This window comes from Lampris incognitus, chromosome 9 (assembly GCF_029633865.1).
Source record: "Lampris incognitus isolate fLamInc1 chromosome 9, fLamInc1.hap2, whole genome shotgun sequence".
In the NCBI taxonomy this organism is placed as follows: Eukaryota; Metazoa; Chordata; class Actinopteri; order Lampriformes; family Lampridae; genus Lampris; species Lampris incognitus.
In genome coordinates, this window is record NC_079219.1 from 56201738 (window position 1) to 56227234 (window position 25497).

The 25497-nt window shown below is 47.7% G+C and overlaps 2 protein-coding genes across 3 annotated transcripts in view; one reads left to right on the top strand and one right to left on the bottom strand.

Moving 5' to 3' along the window:
* The window catches only part of rundc3b (RUN domain containing 3b), a 20185-nt gene extending 13610 nt beyond the window's left edge, over window positions 1-6575 (top strand). The window contains exons 6-11 of the mRNA XM_056286480.1: window positions 802-882; window positions 1042-1216; window positions 1881-2038; window positions 4826-4972; window positions 5073-5194; window positions 6371-6575. Coding sequence (XP_056142455.1) covers window positions 802-882; window positions 1042-1216; window positions 1881-2038; window positions 4826-4972; window positions 5073-5194; window positions 6371-6516 — 829 coding nt within the window. The 3' untranslated portion in view covers window positions 6517-6575. The remainder of the gene's footprint in view (window positions 1-801; window positions 883-1041; window positions 1217-1880; window positions 2039-4825; window positions 4973-5072; window positions 5195-6370) is intronic.
* A 3537-nt stretch (window positions 6576-10112) lies between these two features.
* slc25a40 (solute carrier family 25 member 40) lies at window positions 10113-25407 on the bottom strand. 2 transcript variants are annotated; one of them, XM_056286495.1, is made up of 10 exons: window positions 25002-25407; window positions 24682-24784; window positions 22465-22524; window positions 22117-22223; window positions 21605-21672; window positions 20637-20761; window positions 14421-14704; window positions 13408-13489; window positions 13130-13213; window positions 10113-12198 (listed from the first exon to the last, which is right to left on the bottom strand). In XM_056286495.1, the coding sequence occupies exons 2-10, from the start codon at window positions 24773-24775 to the stop codon at window positions 12065-12067; spliced, it is 1038 nt and encodes a 345-aa protein (XP_056142470.1). In that variant the 5' UTR covers window positions 24776-24784; window positions 25002-25407; the 3' UTR covers window positions 10113-12064. The 2 variants fall into 2 exon arrangements, with proteins under 2 accessions (XP_056142470.1, XP_056142472.1); XM_056286497.1 differs by lacking the exon at window positions 25002-25407 and having other exon boundaries at window positions 24587-24719.
* Window positions 25408-25497: the final 90 nt, after the last annotated feature.

Consider the following 25497-nt stretch of genomic DNA (forward strand, 5'->3'; position numbering starts at 1 on the left):
TGTCTGTAGGGATTCCTGACCAAGCCGGAGGTAACACGGGGATTCGAACCAGCGACCCCCGTGTTGGCATGTTGGTAGGCAACGGAATAGACCGCTACGCTACCCAGACGATCATCGTTAAATTTATCCAAATAGCTTTCTTACATTATCCAAGTCAATATTTAGGGCGTCTGGGTAGCCTGGCGGTCTATTCTGTTGCCTACCAACACGGGGATCGCCGGTTCGAATCCCCGTGTTACCTCCGGCTTGGTCGGGCGTCCCTGCGGGTGGGGAGCCGGTTGTTGGTATGTGTCCTGGTCGCTACACAAGCGCCTCCTCTGGTCAGTCGGGGCACCTGTTCAGGGGGGAGAAGTGGGGAGGAAGAGCGTGATCCTCCCACACGCTACGTCCCCCTGGTGAAACTCCTCACCATCAGGTGAAAAGAAGCGGCTGGCGACTCCACATGTATGGGAGGAGGCATGTGGCGGTCGGCAGCCCTCCCCCGGATCGGCAGATGGGGGGTAGAGCAGCGACCGGGGACGGCTCGGAAGAGTGGGGGTAATTAGTCGGACACAACTGGGGAGAAAAGGGGAGGGGGGGGGGCTCTAGGGAGCCCAACATGGAACAATATTCATATCGTGAGGGACAATATCACTTTGACAAAAGATGAAAAAAGACGACCCCCCCGGGATAGAAAATGCGAGTCGCCCCCGCCGTTCGACCCGGTTTGCAAAGCCGTGACGCGGAATTTCAAACCACCGATGACGTCGCGAGAGGTTCTCTGTACGGTCTGTGAAAGCAGTGTGTGTCTTCTCTCACCAGCTTCTGCCTGAAGGGCGAGGGTCTGGACGGCGCCTGCCCCGCCGTGATCGACTACACGCCCTACCTGAAGTTCACTCACAAGTACGCAAGGCCCGCTCGGGCCCCCGTCACATATTCCATCATCTCCGGCACGCCGCTCCCGTGCCCCTTGTACTGGCCGGCACGGGGTTGGTTGTGCGCTTTTTTTTGGGGGGGGGGGGGTCGCTTGATCTCACCGCTTTACCCTCTTGCCCCGTGTAGCGCAGACAGCATTAGCAGCGACGAGGAGGAGATGAGGACCCTGGGGAGCAGCGGCAGCGAGAGCGGCACTCCCGAGAAGATGGCCACCGCCGCCGCCATCTTCACCGAGCAGAGCAGCTTGGTTAGCAAATGCAAACGCCTCGAGCAGAAGTACCGCATGGCGCTGGAGCAGAAGGTAGCACCCGCACCTGTGTGTGTGTGTGTGTGTGTGGAATTGGCATAAATGGCTTAATACAGTGAGGGAAATGATCATTGATGTCTGCAGGAGATTTTCTTTCGGTGATATTTGAAATAAAGGATCGAGGGCCGGTCAAATACCAGGATGTTCTGAGAGGAGCCGAGTTATCTTACACGCACAAAAAAATACAGCTCGGGGCGTCCGGGTGGCGTGGCGGTCTATTCCGTTGCCCTACCAACACGGGGATCGGCGGTTTGAATCCGGCTTGGTCGGGCGTCCCTACAGACACAATTGGCCGGGGAAGCCGGATGCGGGTATGTGTCCTGGTCGCCGCACTAGCGCCTCCTCTGGTTTGTCGGGACGCCTGTTCGGGGGGGTGGGGCTGGGGAGAATATGGTGATCCTCCCACGTGCTACCTCTCCCTGGTGAAACTCCTCATTGTCAGGTGAATAGAAGCGGCTGGCGACTCCACATGTATGGGAGGAGGCACGTGGTAGTCTGCAGCCCTCCCCGGATCAGCAGAGGGGGGTGGAGCCGCGACCGGGACGGCTCGGAAGAGTGGGGTAATTGGCTGGATGCAATTGGGAGGAAAAGGGGGGGGGGGGGTCCAAAAAAAAGAAAACAACTCATTTATGTGTGTGTGTGTGTGTGTGTGTCTCAGAGTTACCTAGAGGAGCTGGTTCGTCTGAGAGAGGCCCAGCTGTCGAAGGCCGAGTCCCATAACACAGTCCTGCATCAGAGGCTGGCCGACATACACCTTTCTCACACGGTGGAGAAAGAACAGCTGGAGTACATCATCCTTGAGCTACAGGACCAGCTGTATGTCTTTATTTCCTCCTCTGCTCTGTTCTCTCTCTGTGAGTCTGTGTGCGCATGCACGGTTGTCGCTGCGGGGCGGTCCGGAGTTGGCTAGAGGGGGCGCTGCAGCAGATCCAGCCGCGAGTCTGACATTCAGGACACAGCGAGAAGCCCTGGAGATGCAGGTGGTTTTTGCTCTCTGCGTACCGATGACTCAGCACGCCGGCTGTGGCTGGACGGGGAAGAAATGGGCATTAAATCAGAGCGTCCACGCTGCATCACGTGATTAATGTTGTAGTCGGTAGGAGAGCTCAAGCCTCCACGATCAATATTTTAATTTGGGCTTTTAGATGTGATGCGGGTTCTTTTTCCCCCCGTGTCTTTACCACAATACCTTCAGCCCCCCCCCCCCCCCGTCCATCCATTATCCAAGCTTCTTATCCCAGTTAGGGTCACGGGGATGCTGGAGCCTATCCCAGCAGTCATTGGGCGGCAGGCGGGGAGACACCCTGGACAGGCCGCCAGGCCATCATAGGGTGACACACATTCACACCTAGGGACAATTTAGTACAATAAATAATTTTAAATAAAATAATAAAATAATAAAATAAAATAAATAAATAATAAACTAGAAATAATTTTTTTCATTAATTTTTCATTTCATTCATTTTCATTTTCATTCATTAATTTTATCAATTTTAATTCACTTTCATTAAAAAAAATTTCTGTTTATGTTTTTTTTCTTTTTTCTAAATATTTCTATTGAATTTTTACCAAAAATGAGCAGTGTTGGGCACGTATATTCCACCATGCTACACATCGGTGTACAGAACAAGCAGAAAAACAAACAAAAGCCTGTGGCAGTGACAGTGGTAACAGTGTTCTAGTGAAACAGCTCTTCCCTCCCACCCCCATGTCCCCACCGCCCGTACCCCCACCCCCTGAGTATCTGGACTAATTCTAAGGCACAACGTCTAGGAGTAAAGAAATAAATAATATAGCTATTTCCATGGAGTCAGGTATTGTTTTTTATGTCGGGCCGTGATAAAATTTTTGTGAGGGCGCAGCCAGTACATATGGATCAAGGTGGCATCACTGGTTTTGCATTTGTCACAAGTGGGGGTGATATCAGGGTAGATGCTAGATCATTTAGCCTTGGGCATGTGGGCCCTATGGACCACCTTAAATTGCACTAGGCAGTGTCTTGCACAGAATGAAGATTTGTGTATTGATGTGAGGAGGGAATCCCATTGGTCATCAGCTATAGTATCGTGTTCCCAAGCCGTTGTAACCCTGTCCAGAGGTGGACATGTCAGCATGGAGATGTTTCTATGCTGACGATGCACTCCTACATAGTGGGTCGAATGAAAGAAACGTCAGCCGGGAACACCTTTGGTTTTAAGCTACTACTCGGTCAATTATGTGGATTTTTAGCCACAGCACAGACGAGGAAGATGTAGTGTGACATGGAGAGTCACCGACAGTGAGTGAGAGACGTGGAGGGTGAGACCAGGAGTCAGGAGAACGCAGACACAGTGACGTTATGCAGGGGAGCAACGGAAGACACGGTGGCAGAAACCGGATCGAGAGGCCGAGGCAGAAAATACACAGCCGAGAAAGTGATGACAGGCCGGAAACGTGCTCGAGAAAGTTTTAGATCTGAAGCTTTTTAAATTTAAGGTAGTTTAATTACAGTTTCTCTCGCTCTCTCTTTCTCTCTCTCTCTCTCGAACCACTTGACTTGAACCACCGTTTAAAGTGTTAAGCATCTTTTACTATTACTCATTTTATTTGAGCATTACTTGTTTTCTGTGATTAACTTTCTCTGTGCATCCATCCACAAGAGTCACTTGTGTTAATATCGCAAAATAGATGTCATGGTTACAGTTTTATGTAAAATTGAGTTGTTTAAAATTCAAAAAATGTCTTTCTCTCCCTCTCTAATCCAAGTGTTAGCATGACTGTAGCTGGGTACAGTATTGCTAAAGCACATTGTATTAGATAATCCAAAGTCATAGTAAGATTAACAGTGTTTTATATATATGAGAGCAGTACAACGACATAGAATGATACAATAACGTTGATAAAAAAGATATGAGAGAGGGGAAAACCAGGCTGAGATAGAAAATGTATAATGACCTACTTTTCACTCTCACAGATGATAACACCGTTTCTGAATTAGCCGTGCAACTTCGGCATGTTTATTTCGCTCGGTGCATAATGTGCACATAATCCGACTGACTCTCGTCTACCTTCCCGCTCCCATGGCTGCTCTGTTTACTATCCCATAACTCCCTATGTCCTTAAAGGTGTATTCCCCCTAATACCGAACATCACAGAAAAGTACTGTACAACTCTCTCTGTCAATTCAGTTTCAAAGAGGCTTTACTGGCATAACTGTTTTGATGTGCAATATTGCCAAAGCCCACTGTGCAAGAACATTTAAAATCACAGTAAATCGACAGTATTATTTGTACGTAAGAGCAATCTATAACTCTAATTCAGTGTTTCTCAACCCAGTCCTCAAGGACCCCCTATCCTGCATATTTTCTTTGCAACCCTGAATAGGTTACCTGTTTGTAGTTATTCGACCAATCAGCAATGAATTTTGTCAAACATTGCACACCTTGCATAATGAAGTGCTGCGAGATGATTGGTCGAGTAAGTACAAGCAGGGCTACCTATGCAGGGTTACAATGAAAATCTGCAGGATAGGGGGTCCTTGAGGACTGGGTTGAGAAACACTGCTCTAATTGCTCTCTCTCTCTCTCTCTCTCTCTCTCTCTCTCTCTCTCTCTCTCTCGTCAGGACGGTGCTCAAGAATAATGACATCCGGTCCAGACAGGAGCTGAGTGCCCACCTGACCAATCAGTGGCCATCCCCCAGTGCCTTGGACGACAACGCTGTTGCTTTGGACACGCTGCTGTACAGGAAGAGGACCGGACAATGGGAGGAGTATGTGGACGGGCTTTCAGTCCTCCGACTTCCAGGTTGACTTGCACTAAGCATCGACTTCACAGGCTCTCTCTCTCTCTCTCTCTCTCTCCCCCCACAGGAAGAGCTTCCAAAGTCTCGAGCAGCTGTCTGCAGACATGAGCCTCTCCCAGACTTCTCTAGAGCCTTCCAACACGCTCAGCCTAGAGAACAGACCAGGCGGCGGACACTGGCCACGCCACGGTACGCGGTGTCCGTAGACATGCACGTTCTTCACAGGAAGAACGCCTCACCTGACGCAAGTGTTTAAAAGCCAGCTTGTGGCGTCCCGGTGGCGCGGCGGTCTATTCCGTTGACCACCAATACAGGGATCGCTGGTTCGAATCCCTGTGTTACCTCCGGCTTGGTCGCGCGTCCTTAAAGACACAATTGGCCGTGTCTGCGGGTGGGAAGCCGGATGTGGGTATTTGTCCTCCTCTGGTCGGTCGGGGCGCCTGTTCGGGGGAACTGGAGGGAATGGCGTGATCCTCCCACGCGCTACGTCCCCCCCCCTGGTGAAACTCCTCACCGTCAGGTGAAAAGAAGCGGCTGGCGACTCCACATGTATGAGAGGAGGCATGTGGTAGTCTGCAGCCCTCCCCGGATCGGCAGAGGGGGTGGAGCAGCGACCGGGACGGCTCGGAATAGTGGGGTAATTGGCCAGATACAATTGGGGATACAATTGTTATTTTGGCCATTTACAATCATCTGATCAATGCTACCACAATGTCGCCAACGTCTCATCCTCGTTACGCTTTGATTTTGGACCCCGTCGCTGATAAAAAGTATAAACACGCGAGCGATAACGGAACGTGCCGCTGAAATCTAGTCATCTCCTCGGAATACACGGAGGGATAAAAGCCGGACATAAATCATCACCTCGCTGGTGTATAACTGAGGGTCAGACTTCAGTTGAAATTCAGTCCACACCATTACAGTGGTCTGTAAGCTGCAGTAGCCTGTCTGCCCAGTCTGCAGCCGCCAGGCATGGGCACATCGGCACAGACCGGCTTGGTCTAGTCAGAAAGGCACGAACCGAGGAAGCCTCTCGGATGAGAGGCGAAACGTCTTCCCGGATATATACCAAGCCCGGTTGCACTCGATTCGACTCCTTTGGACGACCACGACCTGGGCGAAGGAGAACATTCACAGACATGGGCACATTGTGAGGTTGTAGACTGAATTTTCAACCAAAGTCTGATCCTCAGGTATACACCGATGGTGGGATTATTGGAATAAGAACATCCTTTGGTGTTGCCATGACAGCCGAGCCGACGGTGGTTCCCCGCTCCAAAGTCACCGCGACCGACCACCGGATATTATTACCGCTGGCGGCCGTGATCACGAATCGCTAAACTGCCTTCGCACCATGTCGTCTAGGTAAAGAGGAGACTCCGTCTCTCAGGGGTCTGTGCGGCTCCCTGACCTCGGTAGCCAGCTACAAGTCCTTGGCGAGCCTGAAGTCCAGCGAGTGTTTGGTCAGTCCCACCACAGAGATGAGCAGCCCGGGCCTCACGCCTTCCTAGGAGACGGACGCCTGTCTGACGGACAAACACTAGACCCAGACAATCCGGCAAGGGCCTGCGAGGAGACGACGCCGAGCCGATGTAGAAGCTTGTGAGTTTTGATTCTGTGATGCAAATCTCAGAGCTTTTTGAGACGTGAACGGCCGGGAGTCCGAAAGCAAGAGGTGTGAATCCAGAATCTGGAGTATAGCGTGTTGGGTTTTTTTGTTTTCTTTCCTGTGTTATGTTGATTACGACCAGCTCCAACAGCTCCGTCTGTCTTAATGAGCCGTTATTCCCTCTGCACGCTGCGCAACATCTGGATCAGTCCCAAGGGCCAAGACCACAGCTGCAGATACCGTACCTCACAGATAGACATTTCATATGGTTTGGTAGTCTGTTGGCGTTTTCACCCTGGGGGGGGGGGGGGTGTCTCATTCCGTTTCCTTTCCTTTTATCAGCTCCGACAGGCTTAAACTGAAAATGGATTTTTTTGGGGTCGTCGTTCCACTTGAACCCAACTCGGCAAGACAACACCGAGCCAGCGGGTCTTTTAGAGGGCCGAGGTCTTCGGAGAGAAAAGCATCGGGATTGTTGAGGCGTGCTGTAATCCTGCGTGGCGACTGTGCCTCGATGAACGGGTCCTTTCAATATCTGCTGTGTGCTTCACCCCCCCCCCCACACCCCCCCCCCGCAGGTCCGTGGCCACTCCGTCTCCTCCAAGTCGTTCCTTTCATCCGCACTCGTCGCTCCACGACACTGAATGTACCCACGCGTCTGTCCAGTGTTACTCGTCCGTATTATTTGTATGCATTCTGCTGTGTTAGGTTTCTGTTCTCTCAGGCATTTGAAAATCCACTCCTCGTTTTTCCGAGTGGCGTGTTCTCCTCCTCCTCCTCCCCCCCCCCCCATTCCTAAATGTGCAGTATACACCGTTTTGAAAGGTTTTCTTAAAGAACGCAGAGCTTTAGATAAGAGTTGACTCCCTCATACTGTATGTCCTGTTTCACGAGACTTAAGTCGGTGAATGATTATGTACCTCAGCACTGAACTCATGACCTTACTTTTTGCCTCCATCTTATTTCCGCAGTCCTTTGACACATAGAGCAGATGCTTTGTTGGACGTTTCTTTTTATCTGTCATTTTGAATAAACTCCCAACGGATGTACTTGGCAAAAATAATCGTCCTCCGTTACTCCCACTTCTGAGCCTCTGGTTCAGATGCAGAATGGTAAGGCACCTTGTAGAACCTGATAATGTAATAAATCCCCGATAATGTAGTAAAAATCTGCTCTTGAGTCCACTGAAAATGCAATAAAACCTGATAATGTAATACGCCCATTTCACGCCGCGGCCATCTTGGATTTTTTAAAAAACCAAGTGGTGGGAACTTAGCCACGCCCCCTTCTTACTCAATCGGAAATCAATGCAGCCGGGGCCAGCAGCAGCAAACATGGTTTGGACAACCAACCTCGAGCACCTACCGTCATTTACCACAATATGAAAACTAAGCTGGATCTTTTCTTCTTCCAGTACTTTCTGCCTCTCCTGTGCCAGTGAGGAGAGACACACACACAGGGCTGTATTCAAAGAAGCTGTTTAACCACAATAAAATAAAAAATAAGACACATTTCATTTTTATACTGTACATTCAATATTTATACATTAGATTGTCCCATCTACCATATTTTCATTCTTTGTCCTTTAACTTTAACAAAGCTGTTGGCTCATTTTAAACTAAAATATGTTCTGTCAACTTTCATTCTGTTGTAGCAATAAACTGGAACTCGCTACCAACTCAAATCATCAATTGTTTACTAAACTAAGATAGTGATTGCTCATCTCAAGGTGTGGGCTAAAAAATGGGACTGTACTGAAATGAAGTTAAATATGTTTCAATCTGTCTCAGGTTTGTGTGCACTATTTTCTTGTCAGCTGAATTTGACGAAGGTTTAAAACAGTGGTCCCTGAAAATGTGTTAGGAGAGCACACACAGTCCCCAGTTGGTTGACTGTTCCACTTAGTGAAAGGGGTATGACTCCATCAAAAATGTGGTACTCCTTTATGCGTCTTATTGACCGTTCGACGTGTATTCTCAAGCCAGCAATACTCTGTGCGTCTGTGAGCTCATCACAGCTAAACTGTCCACTTGGGCCTAAAAATGCAGGGATGACAAGTTTTACATCTATTTCATCGAGCAGGTCTTTGATAAGGAGGCCCTTATCGGCCATGACCTCATCACCTGACTCTAAGAGGCCCAGAACACCTGACCTCTTAGTTATCTCCTTATCAGAAATACATCCTGTGTATAGATTACTTACCAGGCTAACTGACCCTGAGGGAGTGATCCCAATTAGGGATTTCAGTGTACTGTTACTTTTATAATGGGAGTATGTCATGGTGTTCAAAACCTTCAAACTAGCTGTCTCGATGCGGATCTCTGTGCAGTCTAGTATCACTCTTGTGTTTGGGTAGAATTCCCTGAATACTGGTGGCATTAGCTCGTCTACTGCTGCTCTACTAGGCCATATTGGGAGGGTCCCGAACATAAAGAGCAAATAGTTGGCCCACGTCGTACAGTTCCTGCTGACTGTGGCCGGCGACACATTGAATCGTACAGATAAATCCAGAGCAAAAAAGCCCTGCCTCACACGGCACAAGAACAGGAAAAACTGATCAATCAGCGATAAATGCTCTGCATGGAAGCCAGACACAGAAATGTGTTCTAGGTTATGGCTGTTCCTTTGCGTTTGACTCCATCGCACCATGGACTCTGCAGTAGGCTGTAAAGCTAGGAAGAGTGCTTTGAGGGGGTGGTAATCCTTAAAACCAGTGTAAAACCTGATCAGATCGGGCACACACTGGAAGCGTTCTAGACCAAAACGCTCACTTTTCAGCTTTTTATTTTCGTCCTCCAGGAAAGCGATGCGTTTCTTTACTGCGTCAAGCTGGTCTTCCACAGAAAGGGGCTTCACGTCGTAGTCATGATCAGGTAGAGTCGCCCAAACCTCACTGGACACATGAGGATATGTCATACATGTGGGAAGCAATATAAATCCACACATGTTCCTGTTATCAAGATGATGTGTCAGAACAGAGCTATCCGCTATTGAAAGATTAGTGAATATGTATGTATATATATATATGTGTGTGTATGTATATATATATATATATATACATACACATATATAGACTTATCTCTTTCCCTTCTTTGATAGGAGTTGCAGGATGGTAGTGTTTTCAATGAAGTAAGAAGGGGGCGTGGCTAAGTTCCCACCGCTTGGTTTTTTTTAAATCCAAGATGGCCGCAGCGTGAAATGGGTGTATAAAGTGCATTTGCATGTCCAACTTTGACCTGTTGGTGGCACTAGAGCTCTGGAGCTAGAGTTGCCAACACAGTATCACCACTTGAACCCATTAATGGGTGGTCTGCTGTTAAATTATTACAATATTGGGGAATTATTACATTATCAGGACCTGCAAAACGAAGGCTAACCTGATCATGTAATAACCTCCTGTTAATGCAATGCTTTATTACATTATCGGCAAAAAGTTTGACATTATCGGGGAAATGCACTTATTACATTATCAGGAAGTTATTACATTATCGGGGATTTATTACATTATCAGGTTCTACACACCTCCTTGAATACTGCGGCCGCACAACGAGCTCACAAAGTAGTTGATTTATTTATTGAACAGATCGAATACTTAATGTTATAAGGCATTTCAAATGTAGGTATTCATTTCATGTTTTTTTCACAGGTTAGGGTTCTGGAAACGCGTAGTGTTGTGGGACAGCAGGGTGGTTGACATTTCCTCACTGATACACGCATACACGTATTCTGAGGTGGGATTCCATCTTAAAGTGGAAAAAAAATATCTTGCAGCTCCTCCTCCTCAAATGGCAATGCAGGGATATTCTAATATTTCCATCTTTAAAGCACAGAAGACATTACCGAAGGATCTGGAGTGGCGGTACAGAAAAAGACCCGTTTCAGAGATAGAGGACTAAATGGATAGTCTTTCAATAAAAGAAAAACTCAAGAAGGGAAACCTGGAATGTCTTCTGGCACAGTTCACTCAATTCTGCCACCAGAGCAGGGAGGGACCATGGCTGGGTCCAGACTTTCGGAGTCCGACCACTCCGCCGAAGTTGACCGATTCCCTGTCGACACGTCAACACTGAAAAGAGGAGCTCCTGAAAACCGAAGGAGTTTTCCAGAAGGTACGTTTTCAGTGACCTTACGCCACGTTTCCAAAAAACACTCCTGGACGTGTGGACAAGGCGTGATTCTGGCAGCATCGTGGCACGAAACGGTCGTTTCTCGGTTGAAAACGCGATTATCCAATCAGCGCCGCGGGGACGTAACGATTAGCCAATCGGCACCAAGGGGACGTGACGATTAGCCAATCGTCGCCAAGGGTGGGTCTAACGCCGTTCCCAAGCTGTTAATGTTACCCTAACGTTCACTTAATGGCCTCTCTTTCGCGTTTGGGCTGCTGAATAATCTTAACCCCCCTTGATTAACAAATGTATTTTCCACTGACGGCACGTCTTCTCAACGTCACCCGACATCGTAGTTTGTTTTTACTTCACTCCGCTCCGTTCTTAAAACCCCCGGCTAAACCAGTATGTTGCCATGGCTACGCATCAGCGTCGATTTAAAAAGATGTTAGGTGCAGGCGGATGCGTTGATCTCTGGTAGTGATTGGTTAGAGACAATAGAACCCCCCCCCCCCGAATTCTGTTAAGTGGTGGCAGTGGCGCAGTGGTTAGCGCCGTCGCCTCACAGCAAGAAGGTCCTGGGTTCGAGCCCCGGGGTAGTCCAACCTTGGGGGTCGTCCCGGATCGTCCTCTGTGTGGAGTTTGCCATGTTCTCCCCGTGTCTGCGTGGGTTTCCTCCGGGTGCTCCAGTTTCCTCCCACAGTCCAAAGACCTGTAGGTCAGGTGACTCGGCCGTACTAAATTGTCCCTAGGTATGAATATGTGTGTGTGTGTGATGACCTGGCGGCCTGTCCAGGGTGTCTCCCCACCTGCAGCTCAATGACTGCTGGGATAGGCTCCAGCATCCCCGCCACCTGAGAACAGGATAAGCGGGTCGGATAATGGATGGATGGATGGATGGAGCCAATGTCAGACTGCAGATGGAAATGTAGTCTAAGAGCTGGCAGTTCTGTCTGATATCAGGGAAGCAAGGTGGGACCTGGACAACTACCGCATGCCATGACACCCAACCTGTGGGTGACACCCGCTGGCCATGCTGGTTAATGCAATTCTCGGCATCACTTCAGCACCAGGATTTGAGAACATCCGAAAGACAAAATACGGAATATTATATTAATCTCAGTCATTTTCTTTAAGCAGTAAAAGCTTACCAATAAAATATCATCTATAAAATTAGGCAACAAAACGAGGCCACAACTTAGTCTGTCCGTTGAACTATCTTTTGTGTTTTTCCCCATTGCCCTGTAATTAGCCTGTCTTTTGGGTATAAGCTAAGGTTGTGTGTGGGTTTATTTATTCCGAGGTGAAGGAAATTCAATAGACAAATCCACAGCGGGGCAATCAGGCATTATCGCTCTGAAGCGGCACCAGCGTTCTGTCTTGGTTGTGCCTCTGGAAGAAGGCCTTCCCAAACTCGTAGCAGCTGATCATGATGGCACAGGCCGGGGCAACCTTCATCACCCGGGGCAGGAAACCTGTGTATTAGATGGACAAACATCAGGAGGAAGAGAGGCTCATGGGTACGTCTGCGAGTCAATTCCCATAATGCATCCAACATAATTTACATGGTCGCAAAAAAACGAAGTAGGGGGCCTCGCAACAAAAAAAAGAAGATGTTTTTACAAGACATGCAAGGAGAATATGGATTCAATTTTCCAAATTCTTTTTCTATACGTCTCCAGATGCTGCAGCATAGGAACCCCGACCTTCACTTTGTGGGGTCCCAGATGTGTCCCGGAACATGTAAAGTTGAATAACACAGAAACAGGAACTGCCGTCCTCAATTTTAAGGATACTGCTGGCCGACAACACCTCATGAATCCCTACACCATGGGTGTAATTTTAAACGGCACAAGAGACCAGATGGCCAGGTAAGGGTTAAAAAAGGTGCATAGCCTACAACTGCAATCATTTCTTATTAACTTTTTTCTTTGAAAATTGAATCATAAAGCATCGAAATTGCGGAAAAGTTAGGAAAATTATGGAAATATATTGCTGGGCAGTATCGATACACTATATGTTCACGTCACATTTTTGCATGGTTTCGGACCTTAAGTCATCTCAAATATTGCAATGTTTCTTATCACGAAGAACAATTATCTCTAGAGTAACGCAACATATTTACTGTGGGCTGACTATCAACATAAATAATACCGAACACCAACCAAAACCCTCAAATCTAGTGAGCAGATTTAAGATCTGGGAGAGGTTTTGAACTTTGAAAGACAGAATATATCTGAGCTGCTAAAATAGGGCCCTGTGATGGACTGGCAGCCTGTCCAGGGTGTCTCCTCACCTGCCACCCAGTGACTGCTGGGACAGGCTCCAGCATCCCCGCAACCCCAATCGGGGTAAGCGGGTTGGATAATGGATGGATGGATGGATGGATGAATATGGATTACCTACCAGCGAACAAACCCCCGATGCCATTCTCTGCCACGATCCTGCGCATAACGCTAACCGTGGAGGACGACGAGGCGTGGTAGGACACTGCCAAGACACGGAGACCCCAGTCAACACAAAACAACCTTCCGCTCAGTTCAAAAACACCACAGGAGATAAAATGTGTAACATCGATCTTTGATATAATTGTGTGAACCTGTGCGACAAATTGTCTCCATTGCTGATCCAAACTTGAACAAGAAAAGACAACAAATACAGCAGTGATGATTTCCTGTACTCACAATTTAGAGCTTGAAGCTCCCCGAGCTCCACCTGCCTCCTCGTTTTGACAACGTCAAACGGTAATGTCGCCACGGAGGCAACCTGAAGGAAATGGAAAATAGGAAAATGGTAGAATAATAAAAAAATTAAACTCATTTATGGTCATTCACTCCAGTCTCCATGCCACACAAGTACACACATGTTGGCATAGACACACACACACAGACCAGCCTGCCAGCCTGTCCAGGCACCCTAAAACATAAAACACTGTAAAGAATATTTTATTTATTATTAATGGACTTAAGTCAGACATTGTACCGAACATATAGTCGTGTCATTGTCCTTTCCTGTGCCGTCACTGTTTTGGGATCACTGTCTGTCATACTGTCCTCATGTCCTATCTGCACCGAATTACTACACCTACTTCTGCAATTGCCCCTCGAGGAAAAATAACGTTTTTTGAACTGAACTGAATTTTTGTTTGTTTGTTTGTTTGTTGGATTTCCCCCCTTTTCTCCCCACTTGTATCCGGCCAATTACCCCACTCTTCCGAGCCGTCCTGGTCGCTGCTCCACCCCCTCTGCTGATCCGGGGAGGGCTGCAGACTACCACATGCCTCCTCCCATACATGTGGAGTCGCCAGCCGCTTCTTTTCACCTGAGAGTGAGGAGTTTCACCAGGGGGATGTAGTGTGTGGGAGGATCACACTACCCCCCCCCAGACAGGCGCCCCGACCGACCAGAGGTGCTGCTAGTGCAGCGACCAGGACACATACCCACATCTGGCTTCCCACCCTCAGACACAGCCAACTGTGTCTGTAGGGATTCCCAATCAAGTTAGTACCCAGACGCCCCCGAAATGAACTGAATTTACTTATAATTTGGATTAATGATATATTCTGCCCCCTTGCTCTTTGAAGTATTAAAAACATCACATTTGGGAAATCAAATATCCTACTCTTCATTGCTTCATAGTGAGCGGCATCGCCGCTGTGCGGTTCTGGACAAACGAATCAGACATGAGAGGTGCTTACCGAACCAGAAACTGCTCCAGAAATGAAGGTGATGGCAAACGTGGGCTCTCTGGTATTGTATCGTTTACACAGCCAGGCCTTGCCCCGCTCATAGTTGTACCAGTACATGGCCGAGAAGGGCACATCTCTGAGCAGCGTAGGCCCCCAGCCCCTCCACAGCGACAGCCAGCCTTCCGTTTCCACTGCCGAGCGAATGCAAGCCGTCAGCTCCCTGTACGACCGCTTCTGTGACTGCAGCTTGGTGCGGATCAGCTCCAGTGGGCTGATCACCGTCACAGAGCCCACTGACACAAATAAAACGAGGACAGACAAAGAGAGAAAGCAAATTAGAGAAATACTAAACACGCATTAATCCAAGATAAGGGAGTCAGAGGCAAATATTCCCACATGCTCATATAGGTCCCAGAGAAATCAAATGGCACGAGATACAATATTCACACCAGTCCTGCAAAAGCTTTATCATCCGTCCATACTTCAGACTTTCACTTTAGTAGAACTTCTTCCCTTTTTTTGTTCAAATACCTCTTTTTGAATTAATAAATGACCAGCTACATGCATCGACTGTCTGGGGATACTTTAGCTGTCATATGAGCCACGAGTCTTGTTTCTTTACATACACCCTGGGCATAAAATACTGTTTGTACTGTTCATAAACCCAACTTAATGTTCACCTGAAACAACAGGGAAAAGGTTCTGCCAATATTCTGACACATCACTTTAGGCCGAGTTCATCGTGAGTAAACAGTATTTATTAGATCACAAGCCTTTGTCGCCTAGACCTTAACTCTTAAACCAATATTTTGCTTTTCTGTTGCCCCAGATCTGGTGCTTGGACCTGTATGGTGGAGACAGGAGGTTGGCATTGGAGGAGCAAAGGCTACGGGAAGGAGCATGGTAGTGCAGCAGGTCGGTGAGGTAGGAGGGGGCCTGGTTACGGAGGGTTTTGTGAGTGAGGAGAAGGATTTTGAATTGGATTCGCTGTGGGACAGGGAGCCAGTGGAGGTTTTGGAGGACTGGGGCGATGTGGTCACGGGAGCGGGTGAGCAGGCGAGCAGCAGAGTTCTGGATGTACAGAAGTTTGTTCAGGACTTTGGGTGGTGAGCCATAGAGAATGCTGCAGCAGTAGTCAATTCTGGATGTGATGAAGGCATAGATCAAGGTTTCAGTAGCAGAGAAGGAAAGTGATGGGTGTTTTTAGGTGGACAAAGGCAGTTCTGGTGACTTGATTGACATGGTATTCAAGGGAGAGGTTGCTGCCGAAAATGATTCCAAGGTTGCGGATGTGTGCGGCTGGAGGCAGAGTGGAGTTATCGATGTTAAGGCAAAAGTTGTGAGTGGTTTTGGTAAGGGATTTGGGACCGATGATGATCATGTCAGATTTATCACAATTTAGTTGAAGAAGTTGGTGTGCATCCATGATTTAATCTCAGTGAGGCAGGTGGTCAGACTGGAGTACATTGTAGTGTTGATGGATTTAGTGGAGACGTAGAGCTGGACATCATCGGCATAGCAGTGGAAATGGAGACCATGATGACATATGATGTTACCAAGAGGGAGCAAGTAAAGGATTAACAAGAGAGGACCAACCACCAAACCCTGGGGGATGCCTTGGGACTGAGGAATGGTGAAGGAGATGCAGTTGAACAGTTGTCTGTTTGTGAGATATGAGTTTAGCCAGGAGAGGGCAGTACCCGTGATGTTGCGGGAAGATTCAAGGTGGGAGAGAAGAATGGTGTGGGTGACAGTGTCAAAAGCTGCAGTGAGATCGAGGATACAAATGCTGAGGTGGCCAGAGTCTGCGGGGAGGAGGAGGTCATGAGGGACTTTAAGGGGGTCTGTTTCTGTGCTGTGAGCAGAAGTCAGATTGAAATGGTTTGAATAGGCTGTTGGAGATGAGTTGAGCTTTGAGTTGGGAGGTGGTAACACATTCCAGTATTTTTGACAGAAAGAGAAGATTGGAGATAGACCAGAAATTGCTCATGAGATTAGGGTTGAATCCAGATTTTTTTTGAGCGAGGGGTGACAGCAGCCAGTTTACGCATATGGGGGACTGAACCGGAGCTGAAGGAGGAATAATGATTCCTGTGATGACTGAGGAGATAGCTGGGAGACAGTCCTTGACAAAACTGGATGGGATGGGATCCAGAACACAAGTGGAGCTTCTCACTCCTACCATAAAGCTGGAGAGCTCCATTGGGGACACAGGAAAACTTTGACAGGGGCTGAGTGGTAAGGCGGGGGGGGGGGGGGGCAAGGGAGGTGGTCAGGTTGCTGTAGATGGTGTCAATTTTTGTTTGGAAAAATTAAAACAAATAGTTGCACTTGTTAACTGTGGAAGTATTGGAGGAATTGTTGCTGGGTTTGGGTAGTTTTGTTTATTGTGGAAAAGACAACCTTGGGTTTGGTGGAGCCAATGTATGAGTTGTGAGTTGTAGGTGGACCGGGCTGTGATGAAAGCGTCTTTGTATTGTTGACGTTTGTCTGTGTAGGCTTGGAGATGTACTGTTAAACCAGTTTTCTTGCAAAGTCTTTTGAGCTGGCGCATACAAGATTTCATTTGATCAGATTCAGGAGTATACCAGGGAGCTGAGTATGTGAATGAGACTATTTTGGTTTTAAATGGGCCAGCTGATGAAGACAGGGGGAGAGTGAGTCATAATAATTGACAAGATTGGAGGGATTATCCGACAGCGGGGGAGGGGAGGCAGAAATTTTACTACCAAGAGAGGCAGATAGCACTGAGGGGGAGATACTAGATTTGAGATTTCTGAAGGATATTATGCCTTTGTTAACAATTCATGGTGCACCGACGTGGAAATAGTCTCTCAGTCCTATTCGCCAGTGTTGGAACAACTAACATTTAGATGCAGACCATTCTGTCTTCCAAGGGAACTCCCCTGCGTGTTGTTAACTGCTGCCCACATACCACCACAAGCCACTGTTGCAGCAGCGCTGGACCAACTTTATGGAGCCATTAGCAGGCAGGAGAACTTGCCCCCTGAGGCCGTTTCGATTGTGGCGGGGGACTTAAACCACTGTAACCTGAAATCTGTGTTACCAAAATTTTACCAACATGTCACCTGCCCAAGCAGAAGCAGTAAAACTCTGTTACTCCATGGTCAAGAGAGCTTACAAGGTCTATCCCATGACCTCACTTTGGGAAATCTGACAACCTGTCAGTGCTCTTGCTTCTTGCCTACAAGCAGAAAGTGAAGTGCGCGCTGCCCACTGTGAGGACAGTACAGTGCTGGACAACAGAATACGAATCCAAACTTCAGGGATGTTTTGAATCAACAGACTGATCAATCTTTAAGGATTCGGCCTCAAGTTTGGATGAGTATGCGGAATCGGTCACTGGCTATGTTAGATTCTGTGAGGATAACTGTGTCCCACTATTGTCTATTTGCTTCTACCCCAACCAGAAGCTCTGGATTAACAGCGACATTCGTGTGAGGTTGAGGGAGCGTACCACGGCTTTTAAATCGGGGGGCAAGGAATGCTAGCCACTAAAACATGCATGTCTCATCAAAAAGACAGGCATGTTAGGGTTAATACTCCCGTCTGCGCCCCTGACCGAGGCATGGCAGGACGAACTGGAGTTGGTCCCCGGGTGCTGCATGGCGGCTGCCCACTGCTCCTAGCTACACAGCAAGGATGGGTTAAATGCAGAAAAAGAATTTCCCCACAGGATCGTTAAAGTATGTCAAAATCCAAAAAAAACATCAAGAGTGTCTTGACAGGCTGTATCACAGTGTGGTTTGGCAACCTGACTGCTCGGGGCTGCAGACTGCTGCAAAGGACTGTAAAGACGGCGGCAAAAATCACTGGCATGGAACGACCACAACTTCATATTATTTACACCACTCTCTGCAAAAGGAAAGCCCAAAACATCATTGAGGACACCAGCAACCCTCGCTCATGTTCTGTTCTCGCTCTTTCCATCTGAATAAATGCTACCGGTGCATCAAATCACACACCACCCATCTCAGTGATAGTTTCTTTCCACAGGCAGTCAGGAAGCCGAACAGCTGACGCACCCATATGCACCTTACACTGTTGTGTTATCATGTACTGTATATTGTGTATATAATGTATGAATTCACTGTGTGCATAGTCTACGTTTTTTTTTTTTTTTTGGGATGGCGTGTCTTGTGTTCTTTGTCCTTGTGTCCCTTGTGTTAAGGCAGAGACCGCTAGCGCGCAGGAATTTCATTGTATTTTAAATACATATGACAATAAAGTGGCGGCACGGTGGCGCAGTGGTTAGCACGGTCACCTCACAGCAAGAAGGTTCTGGGTTCGAGCCCCGGGGTAGTCCAACCTTGGGGGTCGTCCTCTGTGTGGAGTTTGCATGTTCTCCCTGTCTCTGCATGGGTTTCCTCCGGGGGCTCCAGTTTCCTCCCACAGTCCAAAGACATGTAGGTCAGGTGAATCGGCCGTACTAAATTGCCCCTAGCTATGAATGTGTGTGTGTGTGTGTGTGTGTGTGTGTGTGTGTGTGTCGGCCCTGTGATGACCTGGTGGCCTGTCCAGGGTGTCTGCCCGCCTGCCACCGACTGACTGCTGGGATAGGCTCCAGCATCCTCGCAACCCTGAGAGCAGGCTAAGCGGTTCGGATAATGGATGGATGGATGACAATAAAGTTACACTTGAACTTGACGACACTATGCATTTGACTTTTGGGATGGGGACAGGTATGTCAATGTCCATGGTGATTGCCAGGTGGTCAGAGATATTAAGGTTGAGCCTGGAGGGTTGATGTATTGTGAGACCAGTGGAGCAGACCAAATCGAGGACGTGGCCACGGCTGTGAGTAGGGAAGTTGATATGTTGCGTGAAGTTGATGCATTGTAGCAGTTCCAGGAATTCTATGGCAGATTTACAGTCGGTGTCATCAACCTGGATGTTAAAATCCCCCAGGAGGAGAACGGAAGGTGAGATGCCACATAGCTGGGCCAGAAAATCTGATAAGTCAGAGAAAGGAGGGGTTTGGCTTGGGGGGGTGGTGGATAACGGTAGTGACCAAGGGAGTGAGACCAGAGTTTGAAGGCAAGTTGTTCGAAAGAATGGGCAGTAGAAATAGAAATTGTGGTTGTTTTAATGTCCTTCCTGTAAACAGTAGCAAAACCACCTCCCCGTCCCTCAAGACCAGGTTTAACAATGTATGTGAATCCTGTGGGTGTGGCCTGGTTTAGCGAGAAATAGTCCAGAGGCTTGTGCCAGGTTTCAGTGAGGCAGAGGAAATCAAGGTTACTGTCAGTTATAAATTCATTCAGAGTGAGGCTTTTGTTACAGAGTGAACGTGTTTTGAGCAAAACCAATTTCAGATGACGTTGCTGTATGATAGGTTATGAGAACTGAGGAAGAGGACAGAGATTAGACTGATGCACGTGTCTTTTATTGTGGTAACGTTGAGGGTAAAGATGCCTATTGGTAATAAGGTCAGGAATGGGAAGAGGTAGAACAGCAGTGCAATCATACCGCAAGGAGGAGCTGGTGTGAGCGAAGGACGTGACAGTCGTTGTTGTGGGCAAATGGGAAGAAGAGGGTTCAGGAAGGTACATGTGTGAAAGAATCCGGTCCTTTTATAACCAAAGTGAGAGCTGTGTCCGCATTCTCGGCACAAAGTCAAACAGGTTTTCGGTGGGTGTCGGACTCCACTAAGGTTGTCCCTTGTCTCCAGTTCTGTTTGTGATATTCTTGGACAGGATCTCAAGGCACAGCCAAGGTGAGGAGTGTGTCCATTTTGGGAACCTCAGAATCGGATCTCTGCTCTTCGCAGACGATGTGGTTTTGTTGGCTTCATCAGAACCAGCACGCACTGGGGCAGTTTGCAGCCGAGTGTGAAATGGCTGGGATGAGAGTCAGCACCTCCAAGTCTGAGAATGTAAAAGATTCTAATCTACTGACTTTTTTTTTTTTTATTTGCTCAAATTGGAAAAAAATAATGCTGGGGTCAGCTAGTCTCACAAATTGATTTTGGTGCTGGTTTTCAAGGCCGAGTACAACTGCTATACTACCCAGTGATGACGACGTGTAGCACAGTCATGATGTAATGGAAAAAAGGCATACCAGCAAAAACAGGGACGACTCATAAGTTAACATTATTGGCATAATTGATTTGAATTCATCAAGCCTGATAAGTGTAAATACACACTGATGAACATCTAAGGGGGGTGATTATTCGTGAATGTCTCTATTCATAACACAGCTCACCTCTAGCTAAAGCTCCTGCCAGGATAGGGGCCTCCTGTGCATGGTCACCCATCCTGACCCTCAAGGCTGTACATAGCTGATCGTAACACGTGAAGTAGATCACAGTAGCTGGAACTGCCATCACCCTGGAAATATCAACCAGTATGATCACCTCACTCTCAGATACATGCTATGCTTTCATTCAGTTTCTCCTTTAGGATTCTGGTGAGGCAACACTGTGACAGCCTCTCAGAGTCAACAGCTTAATTAATTAATTAATTTAAAAAAATTGGGAGGGGGGGATTTTTCACCCTTTTTCTCCCCAATCGTATCTGGCCAATTAACCCACTCTTCCGAGCCCCCGGTCGCTGCTCCACCCCTTCTGCCAATCCAGGGAGGGCTGCAGACTACCACATGCCTCCTCCGATACAAGTGGAGTGGCCAGCCGCTTCTTTTCACCTGACAGTGAGGAGTTTCGCCAGGGGGATGTAGCGCGTGGGAGGATCACGCTATTCCCCCCCCCCCCCAAACAGGCACCCCGACCGACCAGAGGAGGCGCTAGTGCAGTGACCTAGACACATACCCACATCCGGCTTCTCTCCCGCAGACACGGCCAATTGGGTCTGTAGGGACGCCCTACCAAACCGGAGGTAACATGGGGATTTGAACCGACGATCCCCATGTTGGTAGGCAACAGAATAGACCGCTACGCTACGCCCTCAACAGCTTAATTTAGGTAGAAAAAACCCAAAACAAACCCCAAAACAAACCTACCATACTGTACCACTCAGTCAAAGCTATTACAGAACACATGTGACATAGCAAAAACAAGAGCAAATTCAGTGTTATCATTAGTGCATGGCAATAATTCTGCTAAACAGCATTCAACCAACCATTTTAGCTCCAACTGCACATAAGTCAGTGTTAAAAGAGAGCAGGCAAGTTGTATCTGCAGTGGGAAAATAAAAGCACACTAAATTCAGACTCACAGGGTTGGAGGGAGACCGCTCCACAAGGATTTGATCCCTTCATGACGTACTATCTTGATAAATGCGTCCTGTGGAAGGAGATAAGTTTTAGCGTGGTTTTACACATCATCGTCCCAATATTGGAGAAACCAAATATTCACAGTCACAATAGTACTAACACTGAAAATCAGCATGACATGTAACTTTTTTTTTTAAAAGATTATTTTCTCGGCATTTTCTGCTTTATTTTAACAGTGGAAGTAGAGAGAGAGAGACAGGAAAGGAGAGAGAGGGGATAACATGCAGCAAAGGGCCTGGGCCGGATTCGAACCCAAGTCACTGCGGTAAGGACTCAGCCTAATTTGGTACACGCTCTACCGGCGAGTCACCGGGGCGCCCCATGACATGTAACTTTAACAGACTGCTCCTCTAGATCTATATGGCTGAATCATGTTATCGTCAACACTGAATGGATCCAGAGAGCAGCCTTGGTAGGCAGGATATGCGTATGAGGTGCTGAGTGCCATTTTTACCAGCGTGCCACTGAAGTGACCAGGGGCTTTGTACCATGCTTTCGAGTTGCCGTTTTCACACAAACATATGTGGTCCATAAGGCCATTGCAGTAGACAAAGCATTTTCCTGGAAAATAGTGAAAAACACATGTCAGAATCAGAGTCAAAATCAACTTTATTGGCCGCACACGAGGAATTGGACTCCGGTTCACAGTAGCTTCTAGCATTTGCAGACATCACACACACAAAAAAGAAAAAGAATACAATGTAGCTGCAGTATACAGTAGTTTGAGATAATGATGATAATAATAATATAATGATAAAATATTTACAATAGTCACAACAAAAACAATGCCTTTCTTTTGTACCTTTGAAGAATGGATTTTTCTGAGCTTGGAGTCGGATTTTCACAACATCCAGGGGTGTGACTGAAAACAACAAGAGCTCACTGTCAGCATTGAAGTATAACAATTCCTCCACATTATCTCATGTGACCACAATTCTCTGTAACTTTACTTATGGAGTGTTGACCTGATGCCGATTTGACAAATCTATGCTTACGTGTTGTTCACTGTCCATGTTAGCGTTCCAACACTACGCAAAATTCTACACAAGTATGCATGAAAAATGTGGGAGAATAACAGATCGAGAGAGTCTTTATACATGCTCAGAAATCCAGGTAATGAAATCACAGAAAGTTGAATCTGGACACGATTATTGAGAGAAACATTTCATCACTCATCTAATTGATTTCTTCAGTCTCTGCTGACTGCAGGTGTCCCCACCCTTATAAACAATACAGTGGCATAACGACCAAAAACAACAGTCTCATATGCAAATTGTCATGAGCATTAACTAGAGTTACAATGCCAATGAAGAGGTGAAGCGGGATGTGATGAAGGAACGACCATCACTGAACCGAGGAGGGACCTAAGAGTATGTCTGTCTGTCGCCATCTTACAATGCTGTGATTGCAACCATTTCCGAGTCCTCTGTGAATAGTACACATTGCCATTGTAATGTATTTAAGCATACTCAATAATCCAGGTAAGACAAGTGACCTCGTCAGTCTTGAAGTCCTGAAGAGGTCACTTAGATGAGTGATGAAACATATCTGTCAATAAACGTATCCAGATGAACTGATTCAACCTTCTTTGATTGCCATTGTAACTCTATTTAATGGTCACTGCATTTGTCATATGAAACCGATCGTTGGTTTTGGTCGTTAGGCCACTGTATTGTAACGAATTCAGGGGCAGCCAGGAATCTGTTGCAGCCGGAAATCAAACCTGGATAGCCCGGACTACGGGTGACTGCGCTAACCAGTCAACTGAAAGGTCCGACCTGTTAGCCGAGGGCTAGTGAGTCTAGTCATTCGTGGTCGTTACACTACCCCCCTCCTTCAGGAAGCACGTCCCCATGCTTCAGCATATCAACTCCCTCATGCCTCTGGGTACACGCGCTTCCGATGGCCTCACGGTCTCACTATCCCACTTCTGAAACCAATGTAGCGAATTCAGGAGCAGCCGGGAATCCATCACAGCCAGGAATCGAACCCAGATAGCAAAAACCATGGGCTACTGCACTAACCAGTCAACTAAAGGGTCTGACCCATTAGCCAAGGGCTCGTGAGTCTATACATCTGTGGTCGTTAACACTACCCCCCCCTCGGGAAGCGTGTCCTGGCGCTTCAGCATATCAGCTCCCTCATGCCTCTGGGTGCAGACGCTTCCGATGGCCTCACCATCCCACTTCTGATACCAATGTAGCGAATTCAGGGGCAGCTGGGAATCCGTCGCAGCCGGGAATCGAACCCGGATAGCCCGGACCATGGACGACTGCGCTAACCAGTCAACAAAAGGGTCTGACCCGTTAGCCAAGGGCTACCCTTTAGTTAACTGGTTAGTGAGTGCAGTGGCCCGTGGTCTGGGCTATTTAGGTTCGATTCCCGGCGGCAGTTGGCTAGCTAGCTGCTCCCTGAATCCGCTACAGTGGTGTCAGAAGTGGGATGGTGAGGCCATCGGAAGCGTGTGTGTCCATCGGTGCGAGGGAGCTGATATGCTGACGCGCTTCCCGACGGGGGGGGGGGGGGGGTAACGACCACGGATGACTAGACTCGCTAGCTAACGGGTCGGACCCTTACACAACACAACATCTATTGTGCACGTTGTCCATCTTGGGAGAGAGATCCCCCCCCCCTAGGATCTCTCCCTGAGGTTTCTTCCTATTGTTTCTCCCTGTTAAAAGGTTGTTTTTTTAGGGAGTCGTTCCTAATCCGATGCTAGGGTCTAAGGACAGGATGTTGTGTTGCTGTAAAGCCCCTTGAGGCAAATTTGTAATCTGTGATACTGGGCTATACAAAAAAAAAACTGACTTGACTTGACCCTTTAGTTGACTGGTTAGCGCAGTTCCCCGTGGCCCAGAGTACCCAGGTTCGATTCCCAGCTGCCCCTGAACTAGCTACAGTAATGTTTATAAGGGCGGGGATACCTGTAGTCAGCTGAGGCTGAAGAGGTCACTTTGATGAGCGATGGCAACTTTTCAATAAACGTTGTGTGTCCAGATGAAAGAGATGCTTCACTCACCAAACAAGGACGTGAGCACGGCTCCCGAGCACGACGCCGTCATCTGCTGGAGTGGCGTTATATCAGCTGTTTGGGTAGGATTTTGACCACTCATTTTCAAAGCCTGTATAGACCACAACAGACAAAGTCAACGTTAGCCATGGTGTAATATCTGCTCAGCATTCCATTAAACACGTTTCACTGCGCTATGCCAAGCTAGCTAAGGTTAGAGCAGGGGACGTAAGGAGGCTAACGTGCACAAACGTTTTCATTTCAGGTGGCTTAATGCTAGCTGTTAATAGCATGCCCATTTACCAAGTTGAGTTAGCAAGCTAACTTACCTAGTTTAAAAGCTCCCTGCTGGGGATCCTCGCCGTCAACAGATACGACAAGAAATACCACTGTCGAGTTGCGTCATTGGTTTCGCTTCGGGGTTACCCGAGTTGTCGCTGGTTTGCTGTTATCGCGTCAAAAACATGTGCCAGCGGACCTGGTACTATTTCATTTTCGAAACGGGCATGTGTTACGCAACGTTGGATTCAGAGGAGCACATTCACAGGTAAACAACGTCGAAATCGCGTTCATCGCATATCCCCGTGATTCGTTTAGATTACGTGCATTAATAATATAGTCAAGATTTAATATCGACAAGTACAGCGGAATTTTCTCGGACGTCGAAGCTTCATTTTTTTATTTCGTCTTTCACCGGCATATGTGGAAACATCGCGTTCAAAACCGTCAACGGCGCTTTAGTCGCTCTGGACGTTGCCAGATATTTAGCTTTCCCGTAAACGGAATCGAAGCGAACGCTGAGAAAACACGCGTTCGGCGTTTTGG

Coding starts and splice junctions, on each gene's coding strand:
- slc25a40 (XM_056286495.1), bottom strand. CDS start 24,775: ATGAGTGGTCAAAATCCTACCCAAACAGCTGATATAACGCCACTCCAG. Junction 22,525..24,681: donor CGTGCTCACGTCCTTGTTTG/GTGAGTGAAGCA, acceptor TGTTGTTTTCAG/TCACACCCCTGGATGTTGTG. Junction 13,214..13,407: donor GGAGCTTCAAGCTCTAAATT/GTGAGTACAGGA, acceptor GTGTCTTGGCAG/TGTCCTACCACGCCTCGTCG.